This window comes from Amblyomma americanum, chromosome 1, assembly GCF_052857255.1.
Source record: "Amblyomma americanum isolate KBUSLIRL-KWMA chromosome 1, ASM5285725v1, whole genome shotgun sequence".
NCBI lineage: Eukaryota > Metazoa > Arthropoda > Arachnida > Ixodida > Ixodidae > Amblyomma > Amblyomma americanum.
The window spans coordinates 158,525,416-158,548,438 of record NC_135497.1 but is presented as its reverse complement, the minus strand read 5'-3'; the positions used below and the strand labels follow the sequence as shown (position 1 = coordinate 158,548,438).

At 42.3% G+C, this 23,023-nt stretch overlaps 1 protein-coding gene across 2 annotated transcripts; it reads right to left on the bottom strand.

Moving 5' to 3' along the window:
* LOC144114037 (VPS9 domain-containing protein 1-like) lies at positions 1-22,986 on the bottom strand. 2 transcript variants are annotated; one of them, XM_077647474.1, is made up of 15 exons: positions 22,685-22,811; positions 22,127-22,253; positions 18,879-18,951; positions 16,203-16,292; positions 14,403-14,670; positions 10,416-10,524; positions 9,757-9,819; positions 9,249-9,301; positions 9,088-9,178; positions 7,913-7,998; positions 6,845-7,153; positions 5,035-5,213; positions 3,655-3,721; positions 2,172-2,276; positions 1-893 (listed from the first exon to the last, which is right to left on the bottom strand). In XM_077647474.1, exons 1-15 carry the CDS (start codon positions 22,693-22,695, stop codon positions 818-820), a joined length of 1,707 nt encoding a protein of 568 aa, XP_077503600.1. In that variant the 5' UTR covers positions 22,696-22,811; the 3' UTR covers positions 1-817. The 2 variants fall into 2 exon arrangements, with proteins under 2 accessions (XP_077503600.1, XP_077503601.1); XM_077647475.1 differs by lacking the exon at positions 22,127-22,253 and having other exon boundaries at positions 22,685-22,986.
* Positions 22,987-23,023: the final 37 nt, after the last annotated feature.

Sequence of the window (23,023 nt, the reverse complement as noted above, 5' to 3'; positions counted from 1 at the left end):
TAACAATTATTAAAACGTTTTAATTGATTGTACAAGATCAACAGCTTAAATACAGATTTTTTTTGTGCGCAGTTTCCATGAACACATCTTTGGCTGAGCAAGACTAGCATCACAGTTGGCAGACACAAACATATGGGACAACACTATTGAGCTGTGTGTCGACGTCATTAAAAGCACAGAGCATGCATCAATAGTACCAGTGCATGTAGTCAAATGCCAGACATGTTTTGGGTTGGCAGTGCTGCAAGCTAATGTACAGTCTTGGTAGCCTTAGATACTTCTGTATTTTGCACATCAGGGAGATTGGAACACATGACACCATGTGCTGTAAGGCAGCTGCTTAAAGGGACGCTTAAGACAAAGAGACCACTACTGCCAAAAATGAAGCTGCTATAAGCTAGAAAGACGAGAGCTATGCTCTACACTGCCATTCACTTCAAAACAGCGGTAACCCATCCTTTTTCTATAAGGACATTACTAGCTTGAATAGACTGGTGGGAAGATTTTTAAATTGAATTTTCTCGGCAATAAAAGTGTCTTCTGCTGCCGGGCAAACTTCAGCATACCCAGAAAGAGCCAGCCTGAATTTTTACTGAAATCAATACTGAGCGGAGTAGTCCTTAGCATCCCTTTAAGTGTTACTACCAATGTGTTTCTGGCTTGAGGGAACTATCAGTATTGACTAGGGTGTTTTGCAAAGCTGGACGAAGCAACTGATAGGCCTTCAGCTTTTCAACAATTCTCTGAACAGCCTTGCAACTGTAGCTCTTTGTTAGAGACTGGCCTCCCAAATGTTTATACACCACTCTTGCAAGGCTTATGGTAGCGATTCCAGGTACTTGAAAGCCATTAGAACAGATGCTAAGCAGTACCCTTCCTCTCCAAGCATGTACCTGCAAGAAAAACAAATTTTAGCCACAAGCATCTAATGCTATGGTTGCACCTTTGAGAAAGACACTGCATCCAAGCATGACCGCAGCATAGAAGTGTGAAGCTGTGAAAACTGTTTTAGTATAAGTGTGTGAAATTTTAACAGATAAATTCCCATACTGGTGTCAAGCATCCACAAAATTCAATGCATAAAACATCACCCGTGCACATACAAAAATTTTTAGGCGGAAGGCAGCTTTCTTTTCAAGAATGCAGCATATTTGTATGTGGCAATTCACTGTGCTGTACCCTTGCTTGAAGCAATGCTGGGTTGGCATGTGTCATGCGTGCCTCAAGTTGAAAGTTTGGTTTTTTATGGTCTTGTGGGGCTTAAAAAAGCAACTCTCGCTATGAGGGACACCGTAGTGGAGGGCCCCGAATAATTTCGACCACCTGAGGTTCTTTTCAAGTTAAAAGTGATCCTGAGACCAATTTTCTCACGATAAGTGACAAGGATGCCACACACCAGCAGACCTATTTCAGCATGTATACTTTGCTAATTGCAAGGTGTTCACCATACGGTAACAAAATAATCACTTCCTCTGTGACAATGGAACACAAGGAACAAATACAGAAGAGACAAAGCCTCCGATGAAGACTGTAGTCTCCTTCTCTGTAGTTGACGTTAACCTGTATTAGCACCAGCCTGAGCCATTTCTGAGGCAACATTTGCTGTTGCTTATGACCACCAACATGCAGCAGCCTCGTAGAGCCAGTAGATGATGGCTTCAAGAGGCCCTGCTTCTTTGATACATTCAGGCTCCTGAAAGCTCGAACAGGACTCGAGGCATGGTTACAACAATAATGGAGCTGGCCCCCATACTTCCCAAGTTCATGAGTAAGGAAAAGTGGACAGCCCAAATTGCTTGCAGATCTCTCTGATGGGATTAGCTACTGCAGAGATGAAGCCAAAGTCGGTGCCCATCAGAAGGCTATGGAAGGCTCTACGAAACAAACATTACGAAAATTTTGCTGAGATAGTGACAATTTCATTTTGGGCAGTACACTTGCCAAGTGTTGGCTGGTGTCGGAGAACTATTTCAGATATGGTTACACAAATTCTGGAGCACATAAAACTGTTTCTGTCGTATAGCACATACACAATGAGCTTTGATGCCAAAACAAGAATTTTGCCTCTTTAATTATGGCAGAATATTACTTTGCAACAAATTACATGAATCCAACATTTGTTAATGATGTGTCCAGTTTCAAAGTAGCACTTGAAGGACATTAGAGCTTACCTAGAGTCCAAAATTTGCTCAAGTGCAAGGTACTCGGAGTACAGCTGTGGTACCTTTGATTGAACCAGGATATAACTTAATGCAGGAATAAGGTCATCGGCTCCTCTGCAAATAAGCAAAAAACAATGTGGAAGGTCAGCTTTACAGGAGTTCAGGTGCCCATCAATCTGCCTTTCACACACAACTACTTAATAGCTTGCAGTGACCACTAGTTTGGTCACAACCATGCAAGAGACTGCATGCACAATGCGCTGCAGCCACTAGGCATTGTTGGAGGGGAAAAAAAGAAGAAGAAAACGACCCGAAAAAGAAAAGACACAAATGAGCATTCACCAGCAACTGGATACATTTATTGCATGAGCACATTAAATACATGTGAAAAGGCAGGCACCGAAGCAAAACAAAAGCCACTCAGCTGCTTAGAGACCCAGTAAATACAAATAATCAAGATCAAATTTAACCTCAAGGCAAATTCTATACAGAATGAAAAAGATGGGTTGCTTGTTCCACTGCACTCACTTCACAAATTTTGCAGCAAGGTGCAGAGCTCTTAAAATTAAATTTAGTCAAGAAAATATTTTTGGACTGTACACCTATTCCAGCTCAACATGCCACTCGCACAAATACAAAGTAATATACTCCCAGCACATGTGCACTTTTGATCCTGACTGAAGTTAATTTCAAGCACGTGAGGCATGCAGCACTGCTATATGGTTCCGATTCAATCCTCTGAAACAATATTAACGGGTACACTGTCTCTTGTTCCTCCCCCACTACGTGCCCCTCACTATGTTTCACCAACTAGCCCGAACCACTACCATCACTGATCGATGCGGCTGCCACTTCGAAGTGTCGGAGATCGCAGGGACCTCTACTGGCAACAACAAGGTACCGAAAGTATGTCATACCAATCCAACTGCAGCATAAATCCACCTCAATCCAAGATGGCGCCTTTTGCGCTGGCGAAAAGCCAATAAGATGGCCGATCTTGAACCGCAGTCGACTGAAATTAGTCCGAAAAATCAAACTTTTGGACTTTCGAGGTCCGAAATATCCGTCACGAATATGTACGCGCTTCTATGGGGTGACTGACGGTGCCTCATCGAGGTCCGAAATATCCTACAAGTCCGAATTACCTATCGGCTACTGCAGAAAAGTCAAAAGGTGTATGTACATACACATACATACACACGCTTAACACATATCTGAGTGTGTGCAGCAACTTCTTCAATCACTGTTCACCTAGGTTGTGCTCCATTTTTACATCACAGATTCTGAATCATAAGTAAAATGTACTGCACTGCTTGTAATCTGATGATTTGTTCACATAAGAGATTTGGAGACTAATTACTCAGCTTTTATGATTCATATCTTCGCTTGCAAGAAGTTCTGTACAAACCAACTGCGTAACTTGCTCCCTCTTTCATATGCACACATGCGCACACAATAAATTGTTAGATTAGTAAGATTCAGGACAACTTACATCAGCTTCTTTTCGTGGTCATCTTCGCTTGCAAGAGGCTCTGTGCAAACCAACCGAGTGATGTGAACTAGCAAAAAAGAACAAAGAAAACAGACTATCAATGAAACATATTTCATCTTGCACTATTACCTTTAATAGCACAGGAGTTGCCACAACTAAATGTACATATGACAAATAACATCTTTTCTAATGAAACCAACTGTCTTTGGTTTGCAGAGAAGACTCATGTCATCAGCAACTTCTCCTAGTATACAACAGCAGTTAACATCACTAATTAGCAACTTTTTCAAGAATTCACCTAATGGTCGAGATGTCAATTACACAGTTGTAATGAGCATGGTGAAACACTCAACTGAAATGTTTTCAAAACTCCTCATGCATCATGGAATAGGTGTCACTTCCCATTTTTGCTGCTGTGTGTACAAAATCAAAAGAAAAAGACCAAGAAGGCCAACAAAACACAAAGCACTTTGTGAAGAAATAAATTAGTGACAAGGTAAGCTACATTCTTTCAGAGCGCATATGTAACGGCAACAAACATAGGATGCATATATGTAACACAGCAGCAAATTTTTAATTTCACAAGCTTTCTTTCAGCATTTCAACTAAATGTGCCTCGGCAGTCCATGCAAGTTGCTAGCCTCTATTAATCAAGCACAATAAAAAAATACAGAGAACCAGGATACACCACTGGTAAAAACACTCTTGGTTTAATGCGTGTAAAGCCCACTGTTACCTTGATATTAGATGGGCAGTTATTTGACATAACTACAAAAACATAATGAAGCTGCTGGTACTTTTCAAATGAATGCTTTAGAGAGAGGCGGACAGGGGAATGTGAAGGACAAACTTTAGGCACAAGTACAGTATGGTTTTGTTCAAGTACTACCTAAGTGCAAGTCACTGAAAGGACAATGAATTCAACTTCTTAGGATTTTATTCCTTCAGTGCAGTAAATCCTTAACAGCCAAAGTAGTGGGTATGTGCATTATATTTGTTCATTACGCAAGAAAATATGACAATTTTCACTGTAGCCCAATGTTTTTCTCACTTCGTCCCATAATTACAATTACACATGCACAAATTGCTGAACTGTTCTGTATTGCACTATGCTTGTTTTATTGTATCAACCATCAAACAATTGCAGAGCATCATGTCATTTTACTTTTTTTAGCAAAATTGTTTGGCCCATTCCCCTAAATGCTAGAGCTCTTATGAATGCTGAAGGAACCTCCATAAATAAGCTCTTTATGACATGACCTCGGTTGATCCAAATTTCTTAACAAAACTTGAGCAGCACAGAAATAGGATGGAGAAAAAACAACAGACTACGCTGCTAGCATGTACCAATCAGCCTGCATCAACACTGTGTTAACGTACCGAGCACACGCAGCTTGTGACTGGGGCCAAGACGAGGCACAGTGCGGAGCATGCCCACAGCTTCACCCAGGGCAGGGCTTCGACTAAGGCACGGTGAAACGTGCATCTCCTGGGCTGAAGCTGAGGCCAGCTGGCTCATCACAGTTGCCACACGCTGTTCACCTGAGAGGTTTTCCAACCTGCAAGCATGCAACAAAAGCTCGATGGCGATTACAATGATGAGAGCCTTGCAATACTGCAACAGCAAGACCCGAAAGCTTTTCAATTTTGATATGAAAGAGTTAAGTGATCAAATCAATTGCTAGTTGGCCAGCACCCCATCCATTTACTCAGTTCTTGAAATTTTCCAACCTCATCAATCTATAGTATTAAACACGGGTATGGAGCATTTCGGGAGTTTTAAAAGGTTTTCAAGGTGGCACGTTTTTTTTTTTTTTGTGTCAGCACCTGCACGCTACACAGAACAGCAACTCTAGTCTCTCCACAGTCTACCACTGCACACAGGTATTGCAACCACCAAAACACGCTTTCCTAAAACTCCATTGACTTGGTGTGGCAGCAGTAATTCCTGATTGCTTTACATCCAATTCAATGCTATAGGAGTGTTCAAAATGAAAGATGAACCAGAGCATTATGGCTTCTTTGACTATTTTTATCTGGACTACTCTCATTTGCATTGTATACCTGTAAGTGTTCATAACTAGAAAAATGCAGAAGTTTGGCCAAGTTGCTTGATTTCAATATAACCAAAGTATGAAAGGCAAACGAGGTCAAACAGAGAAAGCAGAAATACAACACACTTTGCCAAGAAAGCCAGCACTCCATTTGTGCTTTGCTCAAACAATGTATGCAGCTCTTTGCTACTGTTTGGTTTTGTCTTATGCACTGCAATTATTTTGATGTAGCAACAGTCCAGCATTTTCAGTAAAAATTAAATTATCATGTTGAACATGTATTCATAAATGCGGTTTTAATCTACCTTTTTCACAAGATGTGGTGCCCTTCGGGAGGGGAGGGGAGGGGGGGGGGGGGCGTTGAGTGAAAATGACTCCTACCCAAAAAACTGGTTGAAAACAAACACACATGGATGCCACAGGTGTGATCCACTTGCACAAGGTGCCAATTGCGCATGTGAAGTGGCAGGTGCGTGCTTGACACCTGCTGCCATCTATCACTTGCAACTGACATCAGCATGAACTGCGGCGCATGCTAGAACCTGGCGGCTTGTTTTCCACCAGTGCAACTCGGAAGAGGGCACACAGGAAGCAGCGTGGGTGCATGGAGTGGCCGTGTAAGAGAGGCGGATTGAAAACCATATTTATGAAAATAGTGTCTCACTTTAGCTCCTCATGCTCTGAACACCACTGCTAGAGTTAGTTGACAAAACCATGGCAGCCAGTCACTTGGGTACTTGCAGGGTATCACCCCTAGAGATTAGGCAAATTTTAAAAAGAAAATGCCTTTAATTCACAGGCAAGTACCTCATAATGTCCATCAACATAATGAAAGATATAGCAGAGCAAAAGCATCTTTTCTTTTTTGTACCAGTTCTTGTGCTCAACCATCCATAAAATAAATGCAGTCACACTGGCTTAGCCCACAGGAATTGAAAACTATGTCTTGGGAATGCAAGCTGAGTATAATGCATGCCATGCTATGCAACTTACATAACTGTATAACTGCAATAAATCAGGCTGCAAATATATCTTCTTGGTGTTCCTTTCAGAACAGGATCTCTGAAGGCCACTTGAAAATGATAATTTACAACTGATGCTCATCCCACACAATGCCATGCAGTTTAAAGCCACACCTGACAGTCGCCAAAAGATGCGGCCACAGTGGCCAGGTGAAGTGGTCCTCTAGTACGCTGTAACAAACTTCTTGAGCCTCAGGGTCTTTTAGAGGCTCAAATGTCAGCCCCAGCAAAAACAGTGCAGTTTGGAGAACACTCTCCACATGAGCACAGGCCACAGATCGGTTGCTACTGCCACTTGTAGGCTCCCTGGGTGCTGCCATGGCTTCCACCAGATGACTCGCGTTGTCCAGAGCTTCAGCTATTTCTCGCTGCAAGGCCACACGCTCCTTAGCCAGCCACTGGCTCAAGGGATGCTTGGAGTCTCTGCAAGCAAAAGCCAATGCTGCATGCCTTCAACTGCTCCCAAAATATTTTACCTATCAAAATAAAGCATGCAGCAATTATTTTATAGCAACTACAAGTACTTATGCAAAATTCAGCCACTGGAGCTGGTATCAGGAAGCCTTCCCAGGAAACTAGTGCATGCAGATATAATGCTAATAGGTGGGCAAGTTGGTGAAAGTTCAGTATTAACCACAGTGCACGAAAGGCACGGGTGACACAAATGAAAAGAGACGGGTTTTGTGCTGTTGAAATGTGCCTGATGCCACCACTCGGACAGCAAGAGCTTTGCTGTCCTTTGGCCGTGCCCCTCTGAAGGTTCCTTGAAACCACAGACAGCCAGCACATCAGCTGGGACGAGCCCATGGCTCAGGTGCCAGGGCAGAGCTCTTGCTTTGCAGACACATTTGGCACTTACTGACACGACTCCTGGAATGGTTAGGTCAATGTTAGAAAAGCTATGCAAGCCCGAAGTACTAGAAAAAAAAAAAAACTTGCATTAATGCTGACAGTTGGGCAAGTTGATGAAGGTTCACAACAGTGCTTGTCCAGTCTTTTTGTTTGTGTCACATCTGCCCACTTTGTGCTCTTGTTAATAATGCATGCAGAATGCCATACATGCCAGCAAAACAAAACGTTGCTACAGCCTTTTACCCACACACAGATGCGTGGGTTAAAGGTAACCTCCCGAGAGAGAAACCAGAAAAAGAAACACTCATCATACATCTGTGCTTCACTTACCCAAGAATGTGCATCACAATGTGTCTGGCAGCTTTTGGATTCTTTGGGTGAGATTCCAGCATGTCTTGAAGAGCTGATGGCCACTCCTGGTGAAAAAAGTAAGAAAGGCTTAGGAAAGGTGAACAGTTTATAAACCTACAAAGAAGAAAAAATGAATTCTTTTAATGCATTTTTGTTGAGCTAGCACATGCCAAACCAAGCAGCAATTTTAAATTTTTTTGCAATCTGCCCTAGGCACCTATATTTTCCATAACACCCAATTACAGGATTTCAGAAATAAGACTTACCACTTTGTAGACACAAATAAAAACCTTCCAGCAGAGTAAGCCTGCAGAGGCAAGACACCATTTCTTGTCTACTTAAGTCAGGTGGACGCTTGCCCACATGGTGTTGCAACTGCAGCATGCCATGGCACACGCAACTGCAATGACACATCATGACATAAAAGTCCAGTGAGATGGGCAGCACGTGTGTTGCTTCTGCAGGCTTATTCCACAAGCTATTTACTTTTGGTTCTACTTCTACAAAACGGTCTGTCAAGAGAATCAGTACAGGCTAATATTTACCCTTAGCCATGAAAATCTTGGTAAAGGTGCAGTGAATTTATTTATGGCAAGTCAAGTTTACTGAACAACAATAATACAAGCAAAATTATTATTTGAGGTTACAATTGAAGAGAGAAAGCTAATTTCTTACAATTCAGTACACAGGACATGACATTTAACTTTTTATCCAAATGTACACATATTCATGCAACCTCTAAAGTGTGCTCTACCCTCTGTGTCTCACAGCCAGTTATGCATGCAGTGACACCATTTAAAATTGCACAGAACAGGACACATAAGATGTTTGGTTTGGTTTATGGGGGTTTAACGTCCCAAAGCGACTAAGGCTATGAGGGAGGCCGTAGTGAAGGGCTCCGGAAATTTCGACCACCTGGGATTCTTTTAGGTGCACTGACATCGCACAGCACACGGGCCTCTAGAATTTCGCCTCCATCGAAATTCGACCGCCACGGCCGGGATCGAACCCGCATCTTTCGGGCCGGCAGCCGAGCACCATAACCACTCAGCCACCGCGGCAGCTTGCATAAGATGTTTAAAAAGTTTTAAATGCTTTAGATGACCAATAAACACATGAGAAGATGCAGGGAAAAGACAGAGGTAAAAGCTCACACGCTTGCTTTCATACTGCAGAATTCTGGCAAAAAGCTCTTGCTGTCGCTTCTCTTCTGCCGTGACACACACTCCGGAGCCCTGCAGTTTCCTGTACAGCAAAAACAATGCATTGAGAAGCCCTGTACACAACCACCAGGATTAAAGGAACAGCAGCTCACCTTGCAGCCATTTCAGCTGTCTTCTTCTCTTGCTCTTGAAGGTCCTTCAGGTACTAAAGAAAAAAAATAACAAGCCGCACTTTACTCTGTGCACATGTCCCTCAGAGAGGCATGTGGACAAATCCCATGCAGCTCCAGCCACCGCAGCTTTCTGTGCCAAGCTTCTGACCCCCACTGGCAAGAGAGTAACAGTAGAGGGCCACGGTAGCAGCTGATATCGCTGGAGCTTATCAGAGTGTGCTTTTCTATTTTTATTGACACAGACAAACAATGAAAGGGGAATACAGCAGATAGTGTCTTCCTTCTTCTTTGCCAACTGAAACTTAAGGAAGAGCGAATTATCCTGGTTTGCTGATTAACCCAGTAATAAGGCCAATCTCTCAGTCTGATGACGTCAAAAACTAGACTTTACTTTTTCTTTGTAACTGCAGCTTGAAAGATACACACAACAGATATACATGACTGTGTACACAGAATACAAGGTTATCATGACAACTGATGTGCTCACCTCGGCCTGCTTTTTCCTCCCTGCCATTAGATTATCCATAAGCCGACGCTGAAGTTCAAGACGCTAGAAAATAAGAACAAAAAATCACCAAGATGTTTTTGCTGGCTTTTAATAGAAACTGCATGTATGAATAGAATTACTACCTACTATTTAATTCCAAGGAGGAAATAACATCCCTGCTGTACGGGAGCTCTACCACTCAAGCCCTAACGTGCTATGGTGAAAAGCTATAAGTCAAAATGCACCCTCACCCTCGATACATGCATCACATAACGGCATAGCTGGCATTTCTCAGCACTTAGCAAGGTGACCAAACAAAGAAAGCCTATTTTGTGTGTATTTTTCTTTTCTCATCTGAATAACCTGGTAAAAACGAGCATTTTCAAAGTACCTTCTGCAGTAAGAAAATTATTTTGACACACATACATACTACAATTGATTAGCCCCACTTTCATAGACTTGAATAAGCGTCTTCACAAAATGAGTTAGGTATACATGAAATAATGTTATGGCTATTCTGATATCATATTCAGGGTGTGCTAGATAACATAAGCAAAGGGTTTAAAAAGAAAACCCCACATGTACTACAAATAGCATTCATTAACTAAAAAGTTTGGGTTAACCGCAAACGCACACCCAGGTCAAGAACCAAGCAATACCAGATTTTGTTTGGCCACTGGGTCCACAGCTCTTTGAATAAGAGCCTGGTAACGTCGGCACACAGCTGTGTTTTCTTGCTCCATCTGCTCCATGGGGGACAACACCCTCCTGCATGCAAAACAGGAAAGTGGTTTTATAATGCTGCCTTTGTGCAGTACTATGGGACTAAGTATTTCTATTTGTATCTTAAATACAGTGCAGCATACAATAGGCATTTTGGAAACAACCTGCAGAAACAAGTGTGCAAACAAAGAAAGCAGGACCTAGCAGTTCTTTCAGATGGAAATTGCTCTCAATTCCTTGTGCATTACACAGATTAATTTTCTGCTGGAAAAGTCGACAATGCTCGTTTGGACCTTTTTTCTTTTCGTATGTTGCAGAGTGGTCCCTTCTGAACAGTAGTATCATTGCCAGCTCGCCCTAGCAGGCACCTGGTGGTTCGTGTGTTCATATTATCTGCCACACATTGACAAATTGTTTGTATTACCCAGAACCGCAACATACTGTACATAATGGACTCTGTCCGTGACATTTTAAACATTGGTATAATCACAAAATTCGGATAAACTGTAATCATATCATGAGATTCTGCTGTATTTACAAGGTGCCATCTACGAGGCGTGTTCGAGAATCTGTTAACTTAATTTGTATACACTGCTGAAACATAGGAATCTCGACTTAACGAAATTTGCAATGTAACAAATTTTTCTGCTGCAAGCAGAACTTTGTTATACCCAGGTGCGACTGTATTTCAACAACAAGGAGAAAAGCCTGCAGTGGTGCAATTGTTTTTTAACTGCAACCTCATTGTGAAAGTGCCTTCCAAAATATGAACAAAATATGCAATATTTAAAACGTGAACAGAGGCAAATTTTCAAAATACGGCATTTAGATGTTATCACAAACCAGATGCTGATGTGCTGCACCAAAATTGAAGCAGCCACACTGGCTATAACCACATGCACAAGGCCCAAACCCTGCGCCATGCGCACAAGGTCACAACAGTGCACTCCTCTGCGGTGCAATTTTTTTAACTGCAACCTCATTGTGAAAGTGCCTTCCAAAATATGAACAAAATATGCACTATTCAAAATGTGAGCAGATGCACGTTTTCAAAATACGGCATTTAGATGTTATCACAAACCAGATGCTGATGTGCTGCACCAAAATTGAAGCAGCCACACTGGCTATAACCACATGCGCAAGGCCCAAACCCTGCGCCATGCGCACAAGGTCACAACAGTGCACTCCTCTGCGGTGCAAATTTTTTTAAAGGGACACTGAGGAGAACTCTATCATTTTTTTTTGTCAGCAAAATCTGATAGTTCGGCATTTCATGGCTTTGTTGCCGCTTGTCCGGGCACGAAAGAAGCATTTATTTCAAAGAAATTTGGATTCGAAGATGAAAAAGTTTTTCCCGCCGCTCTGATTCAAACTCAGGGAACTCTTATGACGCCACGGCAACTCTTATGTCTCAGAACGGAGTGACGTGATACGCGACGTAAACGCAGACTCCGTGATTTCTGCCGGCTAGCGGTGTGGTGCGCAACCTTCCTTTGCCAGCCTCAGAGATTCGTGGCTTCCATGAAGTAAGGAAAATTCCTCCAATGTGGCGCCTCTTCTCCTAGGAAGTCATCACGCTTGTACTTGCGAGATTGGCCTGTGGCGGCGACACCTGTATTTTGGTTCTTGCTATTTTCTACATTACAAGAGCTTTGTTTTCAGTAAGAGTGGCGTTTTTGTGATCAGGAGGTGCTATTCTATCGATACAAGCCAACTTCAATTTCTCCTCAGTGTCCCTTTAACTGCAACCTCATTGTGAAAGTGCCTTCCAAAATATGAACAAAATATGCACTATTCAAAATGTTGTGAGCAGATGCACGTTTTCAAAATACGGCATTTAGATGTTATCACAAACCAGATGCAGATGTGCTGCACCAAAATTGAAGCAGCCACACTGGCCATAACAACATGCACAAGGCCCAAACCTTGCACCATGCGCACAAGGCCACAACAGTGCACTCCTCTGCGGGTTAATGTGCTTTGTTCAGAGGGTGAGAAGAGAGGTCAGTCAGATTAAAGGCAACTTTTTAAAAAAGTAAACATGTCACACATCAATATTTAACAACCTGAAACTTCCCAATGAAAATTTTCTTATATCTCTAGTATCAGTTGAAAAATGTATAACTTCTGCCAAAAAATGAGGTTGCTACAAAACTCCAGTTTGAATGAGGCAGCTTTCAATGATTCCCACAAAGTGTCCCTAGTCTTTTTTTTTTAACCTTTGGCTCATGAACGGCTGCTAATCTCTTCTAGCTGGTTGTCACGAAGTCGCAAAACACAATCTGTATACATTAAAAGGGGTACAAAAACAGCACAGCGACAGGTGCCAACTGTGGGGGGCGGGGGGTTGAAGGGCTCGAGCCTCCTTACCCCAAAATTTTTCTGGGGGACTTCTAAAAGCACTCCGCTGCTTTTAGAAGTAATTGTAGCTGCCAAAAACATCAGCACCGCGTCAAGCGCTGCTACATGTTGTGGATGAGGTAGGGAGAGCCTGCCGTCATTGCTGCCGGACATGGGCCTCTCCAGCCCCGCTATGGAGTTCGATCACGAATGCTTGGGCCAGCATTCCTGAGGAGCTCACCTGTAGTTATTTCAAGAAATGCTAGATATCAAACACGCGTGATGGTACCAAAGATGTGTTTCTATGGAAAAATATCTGACAAGGACTTCTTGGAAGTCAGCACATTCAATAACAGTAATCCCTAAGGCTCAGATTACGGACACTTCTGAAGCACGTGCACCAGCGTGTATGCCGGAACTGGTGTGCGAATGCTCACAGCGCAGGACGTGGCACCTCTGTACCTGCCGCTCGTGCTACATGCATCGTATTGACTATTGAGCTGACTGGCTTTCCTTACTCGCATTATACGCAGATGAAAACTTTTTGCCATTTTTGCTAGCCCCAAATTACACTTCGAATTATATGCGGGCCCGTATTTACGCGGGTCTTTATGGTAACCTGTCTATAACTCTGCCCATTGCTTTTCGCATGACGGGTGCCTCACACAACTAGTTTTGCTATCTTATCCTCCGTTCTTGAAGCTCAGTAAAGGCTTGCTCCTGGGGACTAGAAAGACATAGTGCAACCTGTCCTAGACAAAATACATCAAGAAGGTCGTCGCTGCAAATGCTATCTAAAAGGAATTCACGGACCTCATGGCATTATATAAAGATTACAACAGTTTCTTTAGAGATGGATCAAAAAGCCCTGAACATGTTGGCTATGTTGCCACAGAAGAGAGTTTACAATTGATCAGAAGAATAAACCCAATTGCACCTATTTTGCCTGCAGCACTTTTCAGGTTGCTAACAACTGTAAACCATATAGCCCAATGCAAACACAGAAAATCAGCCGTGTTTACAGACTCGCTCAGTTCTGCGTTAGCTCTGCACTGCGTCACTTCTTGGAAGCACCTGCTTGTTACCTTGTTATGTAGAAAGGTTATTCATGCCCAGAAAAGCAATCTAGTCATTGTATTCTGTTGGGTTCCAAGCCACGCTGGAATAGGCGGCAACGAAGCCAACCAAGCTACTAGTTTTCAGTTACTTTTGTTTATTTATTTATTCAGTATCTTATGAACTATAGGGTCATTCTTTTTTAGTTTTAGCATATTCTCTCAACTCGAGACAAATAAAACTGATGTTTACATATACAGCCTCTCCACCAGTATATATCTCTTGCCGAGGAGCAGGCTCATGGAAAGTGGGGGGGGGGAGAGGAACGAATGAAAAAGAGAGTGTGTTAATTGCACTTCACTTCCAACCTTGCCAGAGATATTTGGTACAAATGATAAGATGATGAGAAGATACTAGAGCAAAAGTTACAGTGAAACGCATGGGCTTCAAAAAACTGCCCAAAGTTGCCCTTTTAAAGCATCACCCACTAGAGTCAAGCCATACTAAGAACAGAGTGCAAAAGACACCTTTTCGCCTTGGTTTCCATGAAAGTACTGGATGCTACATCGAACATAGGATTGGACAGCAGTGCAGCATCGGAAGTGGTATCCGAGTTCAGCTGCTGGGGCAACTGGCGGGACAGAATCCGAGGAGCCACAAAAGCCACAGGTGGCAGGCCTGCCCCGCCAGTTATCTCAGGCGTACACGGTGCTTCCAATTCAACAATTGCAGGAGGACATGAATATGTCTCATTGCACTTTTCTTGTTCAGCATAGAACTGGTTCAGTGATGCACCTGAAAATGAGAGAGATGTTCGTGTCATGCAAACAGCACTGCCTGCTAATGAGCTACAACTTTAAAAACCTGAAACTAAGAATTAAACTAGTGACCCACTTAAAGGGGCTCCCTGGCATTTTTTCCCAAGGCTGTTTCACGCACTACAAAGGGCTGCGCCTCCATTGCCAAAATCAGTGCCAGAGCAATAACTCAAATAGGCATGCACTAATCAGTTATTCTATTAACGAAATTCAAAACAGAAGCAGATGAGAGACTCACATTTCACTAGCCTAATGGCAAAATGGGTTACTACTAATCAGTGTGATACCTTCCAGATGAGAACAGAACCTGGCATGCCAAGGTTGCTTCGCCAGGGTCATCACACAACCTGTGCCACAATGGCTGCTCTTTGAGACAGAGTCATTCCGAAACTCAGGTGTAATGGCACTACTGCCTGGTCAGGTGCAAACCCAATGGTGCTCTCTGATCCCTGCCTATAACCCAGTAGGTACAAGTACAGTTGGAAGGCTTTGTCTCCCCATCCCAACCTCCACCCTTCTTTCACTTTACCTGTTTTTGACTGTGAAGCCTATTGACATTTTTTTTATTTTACAGCACATGAACATGCATGCACAGCAATAATAATGATAAAAATGCAGGCCCTATTCTATTAAATAATATTTTTTTTCTCTGCTTTCTACATCACTTCAATTTAGTGTGAAACTCCCCAAATCAATACATAGTGATTTTACACACTTGAATTCAAGAACAAATGACGGTGCTAAAAGTCAACTATTCATGATAAAATTGTTCAGTGCAAAAAATCTACTGAAATTATGTCACATATAGCTGGAGCAGCATTAGTATTAACTAAAAGGGCGATATTTTAATAGCGAAAAAAGCATCCATAGCTGTGACAACGTTCAGAAAAGCTCCATGCATTGCACACAGTGTTGCAGACCAAGTTTTGCAGACCAAGTAAATATTTAAACATGAGGAAAGCTCTAACAACACCTTCAGAGCATTTACACATCAGGATCTCTCCATAATCCTAACTACTGTTGTGGCCAAATGAAACATGAACAGGATAACACAAACAAAAATGCAAGGCAAAAAACTCAGTTTATGGGTGTCATATAATTGTCTAGTTGGACTGTTCTCCTTGCCAGGATCTAACTATGCCATTAATTCCTCTTCACAAAATAAAAACTTCCCTGTTTTCATGTCCTCATTCAATACTTTCCTTTTAATGTTATTTGTCAATAGCAATAGATTGAGATAAAAAATAAATGTGCCAACAGGAAAAAGAGCTGCACTCACAGAATATATAATAAGATAAAAATAAAGCACATCTGTGCTAAACTGCTCCTGCAAGAACATCATGGACAGGCAGACAGTGGGCAGCTTTGCAGTTTGCAATGGATAACACACAACTTTTTTTATAATTAAAAGAATATCCAGAAACATGTCATATTATCAGAATGCAAGCAACAGTATTTCCCGAACTCGTCAATTTCATTTACCAATTGATATGGATGCATGAGACATACCTAATATTTTTTCCACTCTGTCTAGGCATTGCCTTGCCACTGAAATCACTTTTTTGGCATTGTTTACAGGCAATGGAGTCTCTGGCACACCTGTTTCAGAAAAAAAGAAATAATTTAGGAGAAACACAGGAAACTAATATGCTGTGCACTGAAGCAAGTCGCAAAGCCTCAATTTCAAACGTGAACAAAAAAATTGCCTAGCCAAGCTAACTTTTTTTTTTTCGAAACTATTTACCATGTTATGCGGTCTCGTGATCTACCCACACTTTGTTTACCCACAGTAGTTTACCAAATGGTGTCATTAGAGAATTAAATCCTCCTGAGGGATACACTGAATGTCCACTTATCAGAATAAAAAGATGCAAAACACGGAAAACAGGATAGTAGCTTTCATGGAAATTTCTTCTCATTTGAACCACATGAGCACTAAGTCTAACAAGAAGCACAAAAATTATTAAAAAAACCACATAATTTCAGAACCAGAAACTTCCCAGGTAAGTAAAGCTAGATTTTACCCCTAACTACTTGGCCAAAAGCTTGTCTGCAATAATGCCAGAAAGGCATTACAAAGAAAGTGTGCCCATTCTGACTAAAGTGAAGGGGACATCATTACATTCTGCATCAACAAAAGCCACATGCTATTGCTGGCTGCGGCATGTGCGCTCTTAGGTACAAAAAAAGACTGATAGCTAATGCTACGTTGCAGCCCTGCAGAGTCATTTTTGGAGTGGGCACCGAAGAAAAAATTGGCACAAAAGCAGTCATTCACTTAATTTGATCAGAAAATCAAAATTATAATGAGCAATGAACTCAGCGCACTACACACAAGCTGACAACACACTTCTGCAAAAAAAAAGTTTTGTGACAGCTAAATGTTCTTGCGGAAAATAGTCATGTAGTTGAATATCCATTTATAAACCTGTAGTTTATACCAAATGGTGACAATAAGCAAATTCAAAGTAGGAAAGAGATAAAAGTGTTTTATGTGTGTGTGAAAAGTTTACAGTTCCTGCTACACCTTCTGATGTGCAAGCCTTCGTTTCTCAGAGCAGTTTTTATTAACATTAGGCTATTCCATTTCCATTGCAAGGCAGCCATTTAACAAGATCCAATTAGATTTGGTTTGCCAGTAATATGCGTTATGTGGCTAGTTGGTCCATTCTCAAGAGTTCTTGTTAGAGCACACAAAGATAACAAAGGACGACGGTGGGTTTTGGCTTCCTGCCCAGCATGTGCCGATGTATCTGATCATCCTTCCTCCTTTTGGGTACATAGGTCACCTGCTTTTTTCGGAATAAAAGTTGCAAGCAGTGCCCTGTCCTGTCTTCCTCGTCCTTGACTGTGTAGTTTTTTTTTGCACTGAAAAGAACTTAAGACATTTGGTTTGTTTAGTTGGTTTTTGTGGCACACAAGCAGCCAAGGCTATCATGTGCCAAAAACAGGGCTACAAATGTCTACTGCTCTGCTAAAGGACTTGAAAGTCTTCAAATAAGTTATAGTTTATTATCCAAAAAAGGTTGCACACAAAATTAACAACAGTGCTGAAGGGCCTAACTTTCAAAATAACTAGCATTTTCTCAATCGTTAAGCCAGCTAGCTTCATTGTAACGCTGCGTGCCCATCGTAATCAAAGAACAGCCAATGTTTAAAACAGAATATACCCATGTAGTGAGTCAGCTAAAAGATTTAGAACATGCCAACGTGGTTTGTGTGATGACAGTGCATTTATCTGTCAAACACTAGAATTTGTGTTCAGCACTTCATGTGCACCTGACCGCCAACGATGCTATTTCTTGGGCAAGATGCAATGCGAGAAATGACCTCATTAAAAAGAAATGGGTATACGTGCGGTTGTATATGGTAAGCATCACTTACATGTGAAAGTCTTTGCACAGTGAGAGGCTGGCTAGAGTTACCTCCCAAAAGTGTGCACTACAGTTCAAACCTTCATTTTACAGAACCAGTTTTGAACATGCCATCTTTGTGGTTAAGAAAAAGTGTGAAGTATGACTCACAAATGCTTTCAGAATTTTGTCGACAACAAAACAGTTTGACAACATGTTGATAATTTTATGAAAGTAAGCATGAAGGCGGTTTCCTCTGCCTTAGATGACTGTCTAGGAAGCAGAATACTGAACAAAATATAAAGTCAAAATGAGATGGTTTTATGGGGTTTTAACGTTCCAAAGCGACTGAGGCTATGAGGGACACTGTAGCAGAAGACTCCAGAAAATTTCAACCACCTGAGGTTCTTTTACTTGCACTGACACTGCACAGTGCACAGGCCTCTAGCAGTTTTCCTTCATCAAAATGTGACTGTCACGGCTGGGATCGAACCTCTGTCTTTTCGGTCAGCAGCTGAACATCATAACCAATGAGCTACTGCAACGGCACTAAAATGAGAATACAGTGATGCATAGTGCCTGTATTATGCTCAAACTGTTTTTAAGTTCCACTCTCTGTAATTAAGTTTTGGACTGCACTATGTGTGCGTGTGTGTGTATGTGCATGCATGCGTGTGTGTGTGTTTGGTTTATTGGGGTTTAACGTTCCAAAGCAACTCGGGCTATGAGGGACGCATGCACGCACGCGCGCACACACTCTCTCTTTCTCTCACTACTGTCCCAGGTCTTGCACACACTAGAAGAATTTTAACAGCATTACTGCCACACTTACCATGGGCATCATAGTCTTTTAGAAGGCTGGCAGCAATAGCATCCAGACTCTTGAGGTAGTTCACATAGGCTTTCTAAAAATATAAAAGAAATGCTCCTACATCTTAGTCAAGAATGTGTGTGTGTGTGTGTATGTAGACAAGTTTTTACTATGATGATCAACTTTGCTTTCTGAACGCAAATGGCACCAGTGCATTTGTGCATTTGCATTTGTAACTAAATGCACTTCAACAAAATGCCTACATACCAAAAGTTCTTTCAACATGCAGATGCATATAACTAAATCTCAATACTGAACATACAGTATTTTTCCTACAAGGTCAGGAAAGCTTGGTTGGCTTTCAAATAAACTGAACTTGCAGGAAAGACCATAATGACCACCAGTAAAGCCAAATTGAGTTAACTTGTTCTAATGCTTTCCTGGATTGGTTTAGAAGAGACTGAATTTTTTAGCCTAGGGGAGCCTTAGTGGCTTTCAGAAAGTGCCAAGGAACCCCACATGTCTTGGCTTCCATCCGTTCCTGCTTAACGTGCATGCAGATGCAGACGCAAAGCCTCTTAAAAGATGCCCAAATTAAATAATATTGACTGAGTATAGTGGAACAGTCTGCTTCAAGCAATTACAGTATGATCAGTCCCACAATACAGCCCAGCCTACTTATAAGGGCTCGAGATATAATGAATGCTCGCTCATTACAAACGAGTGAAGTGCTAAATATATATTAGAGCAACAGCAATTTGTCTGATACAATGAACAACCGTGGCCTCACCACTCGGTTATAGCAAACGAGGAGGCACCGTAGACTCACCCTCGAAGTTGAAAAACACATCCTTCTGCCCGGAAAGAACATGTTAACCCAAAAATTAAGAAAAAGGCGGCACTGAAACCGCACAGGTAACCGCCGGCCAAATGCATGTTGATGGCCTATACGGTCAATCATTGCCTGCATGTGTGCCGGCTGGGCGAAGTATCTCAAATGGAAGCAGAAGCGCGGTGGATGTGGGATAGTGACAGCATTCAAGGCAAACCTATTGTGCATGGTCATGCATCAACTAATGGCAGCGATTTGAAAAGTCTGAACGCCTTGCACTCTGGTCTTCTGGTATGCACTACCTGGCGAGTCGGCTTCACCTTTTAAGCTGCTACAGCAAAACCTTGTTACGAGACACACTCAAGGAGCCCGGTAAAGATGTCTCTTGTAAACAAAAATTCTGAAAGCACCAAGGAGTAGAACGAGATCATCTTACTGGACATCAGCATATAAGTGCATTTAAACACATTAAAAGGAAATTTCTCAGAATGTAGAAGTCCTTCACAGTAGTTTTTTTTTTCACCGCAAATTGTATCAGCTTCCTTCCCAACTTTGAATATTAAATATTGCACCTGTTTTTTTGTTACAACTACATATTTCCCTCACTTCAACATGACTTTTAGACAATTGAGTTTGTGACATCAATACGAAACTACAGCGGATGAATCATCAAAAACAGAACTGTGTCATGGAAACATGACGATAGCTCCGGCGTCCAACTACCGGCATACAAAGCGACCAGTGCCATGGGCACTGTGACGGAAATCCAACTCAATGGTATTCTGTCACAGAGTCGGTGTGGGAGCATGACTGTGATTATAGAAGCAGAATGACAGAAATTTCGGTGCAATTAGACAACAGTCACAACCATGCAAGGCATGATATCTGGCTGTGGAACGGAACAGAATCAAACCAAGGGAATGAATAGTGAAGCACAAACAGGTTGGTACAACGTCTGCCACGGTGCACGAGTGTATCTGGGTTTTGTCTCATCTAGATAATGAAGAATTTACTCAAGGGACCTAAAAAGTTGCTCTTAGTAACAATGTCTCTTGCAACGAGATTTTACTGTGCCATGCGCAGGCAGAGCCAAATAGCAGACAGTGCAGTTGATATGATCTTTGCGCACATGTGCTAAGCTACTTTCGTGACTGCTGCAGGGATGATACACGACGATGTCAAAAACATGTATGATCAGATGCATATAGATTTGCGCCAACAAGTCGCTGATGCACAGCTGGCTGGATGTGGCCTCTGAAGACTACGTTCGTGTGAACATCACAAAGCTGTGTTCTGACGAAGCCGTTGTATGCAAAGTATGAGCAAACCACTACCACTAGGAATCTGGGTCTCCACTTATTACAAATATGAGATAGAACGAACGCAATCTGCGTGACTGTCAGGTTCATGATAAGTGGGCTTGACTGTAATGTCATTAGAATGGATGGCGACGGTGATAATGGCATGCATGAATTTAGGTGCCCAGGGAACCCAAGGGTTACACGGAATCCACTCTGAGAACCCCAGCTTCAAACACAAACACAAGCAAGTTTCCTGTGGCACTCATCTGAAAGAAATGTGGTAGTTTTATCATGCACTAGAGTAGGAATATATTATGCACAGTGTGACACAGACCCTCAGAGATATCTCTGTAGGCTAATATTAGAATTTTCTGAATGATAAACCCTACAGTAGTTGTCACCAATACAGGTGGATGCACCTGTGCTACAAAGCATCCCATAGTGGAGGACTCAAGCTTGATTAAAAATTAAAATTGGTTTTTAGGGAAAGGAAAAATGGCGCATTATCTGTCTCACATATCAGCTGACACCTGACCCCACTGTAAGGGAAGAAATAAAGGAGGGAGTGAAAGAAGAAAGCTTGATTTCAACAACCAGGAATTCTGTAATGTGCACAGATATCTCAGTGCATGGACATTCTGCAAACCACCACTGTCAAATAAGGACTGACTAAAAACAAAAGTTGGCACTCAGCAGCCCATGCAATGCCACAGCTAATGAGCTACAGCAGCAGAGAAAAAAAAAAATACAACTACATATTTAAAAAATGCAAGTGGAAACCAAGCAAAAAACATCTGGAACCCGAATGGAACCATTTGGTTCCATTGGTTCCAAATGCACTTTTGAAACTGCTAGCTACTGGGGGTAATTAACTCTCAGCAACAGGATGTCACACCTGTGTGGAATTTGGATCGAAGTTTACATTCTGTGCAAGCAATTAGCAATGTTACCCCATGTCAGCTCAATTAAGCTGCATGATCAACTGACATGCCTGCTGTAAGCGCATATGCCTGTAAACTGTTTGCAAAATGTACAAATTATAGATAAAAACTGAGGCACTTGGCTTCACCACTACTGAACGGTCTACAATGCTAAACAGTACATAATTCTTTCCACTGTCCAAACTGAATGTTTACCCTTTTGCAATGAATCAGCGGATCCTTTTTGAGCGCAGGGGCACCTCGGCAATGGATCGCACTTGCATCAATACGACTGTCACTCCAACACACTGCACTTGGTACACATATTGATAAGGCTGTGCACCTGTGAACATTTTATTTTTCATTAAATAAAAACAAATGTAGTTTTTACCAGCTAATAAAGCTCGCTTAAACGCCGTGATTTTTAAGGAGTGAAGATGCACATGCTTCCACTGACAAGCGGTCACGCAGACTCAAGTGTGCGCCTTTCGCGGAAATATCCTGGCATTAAATTCACGCCTGTAGTGGATAGCAAAACCAAGGGTTATACAGACGATGCACACAGGCACAGCTGTTCGCATCAATTTTACGAAGAGTGCAGGAAGTGCGATCGTTCTACGAACGTTTAAAACTACTCAAAATTTTACACTTTCGAATGCCACACGAACACACACGCCCGAATTTAGGAGTCTGCACAGCACCGAATTGAAAGTGTAGTACTATATGCCTCGGAGCCTACGACGCGTGCACGGATAACCTGGTTCAGCCGCTTACCTCATACTCATTTCGATCGTCTTGGCCAAGTGCCTGCGATACAAGTTGTAACACTAAGCTAAATCGATCACACATTATAGGTAAAGTGGCCTGCACGCCCGTGCGATTTTGCTGCGTACGCACAAACGAAACTGCGAGGGGGAAAAAAAGTGCAGCCGTGGATTGACGCCCTGCGGACGCACTCGAGTGACGCGAGGCGCAAGTCCAAAGGCCAGCAGCCGAGGTAGCCAGGTGTTGCCATATAACAAGCAACGACTCGACGCCCGATCGTCTGCCGCACGCGAGGACACCGCCCACGCGACGAAGCTGCAAAATCGCAAAATGCTAAAAACGCCGCCC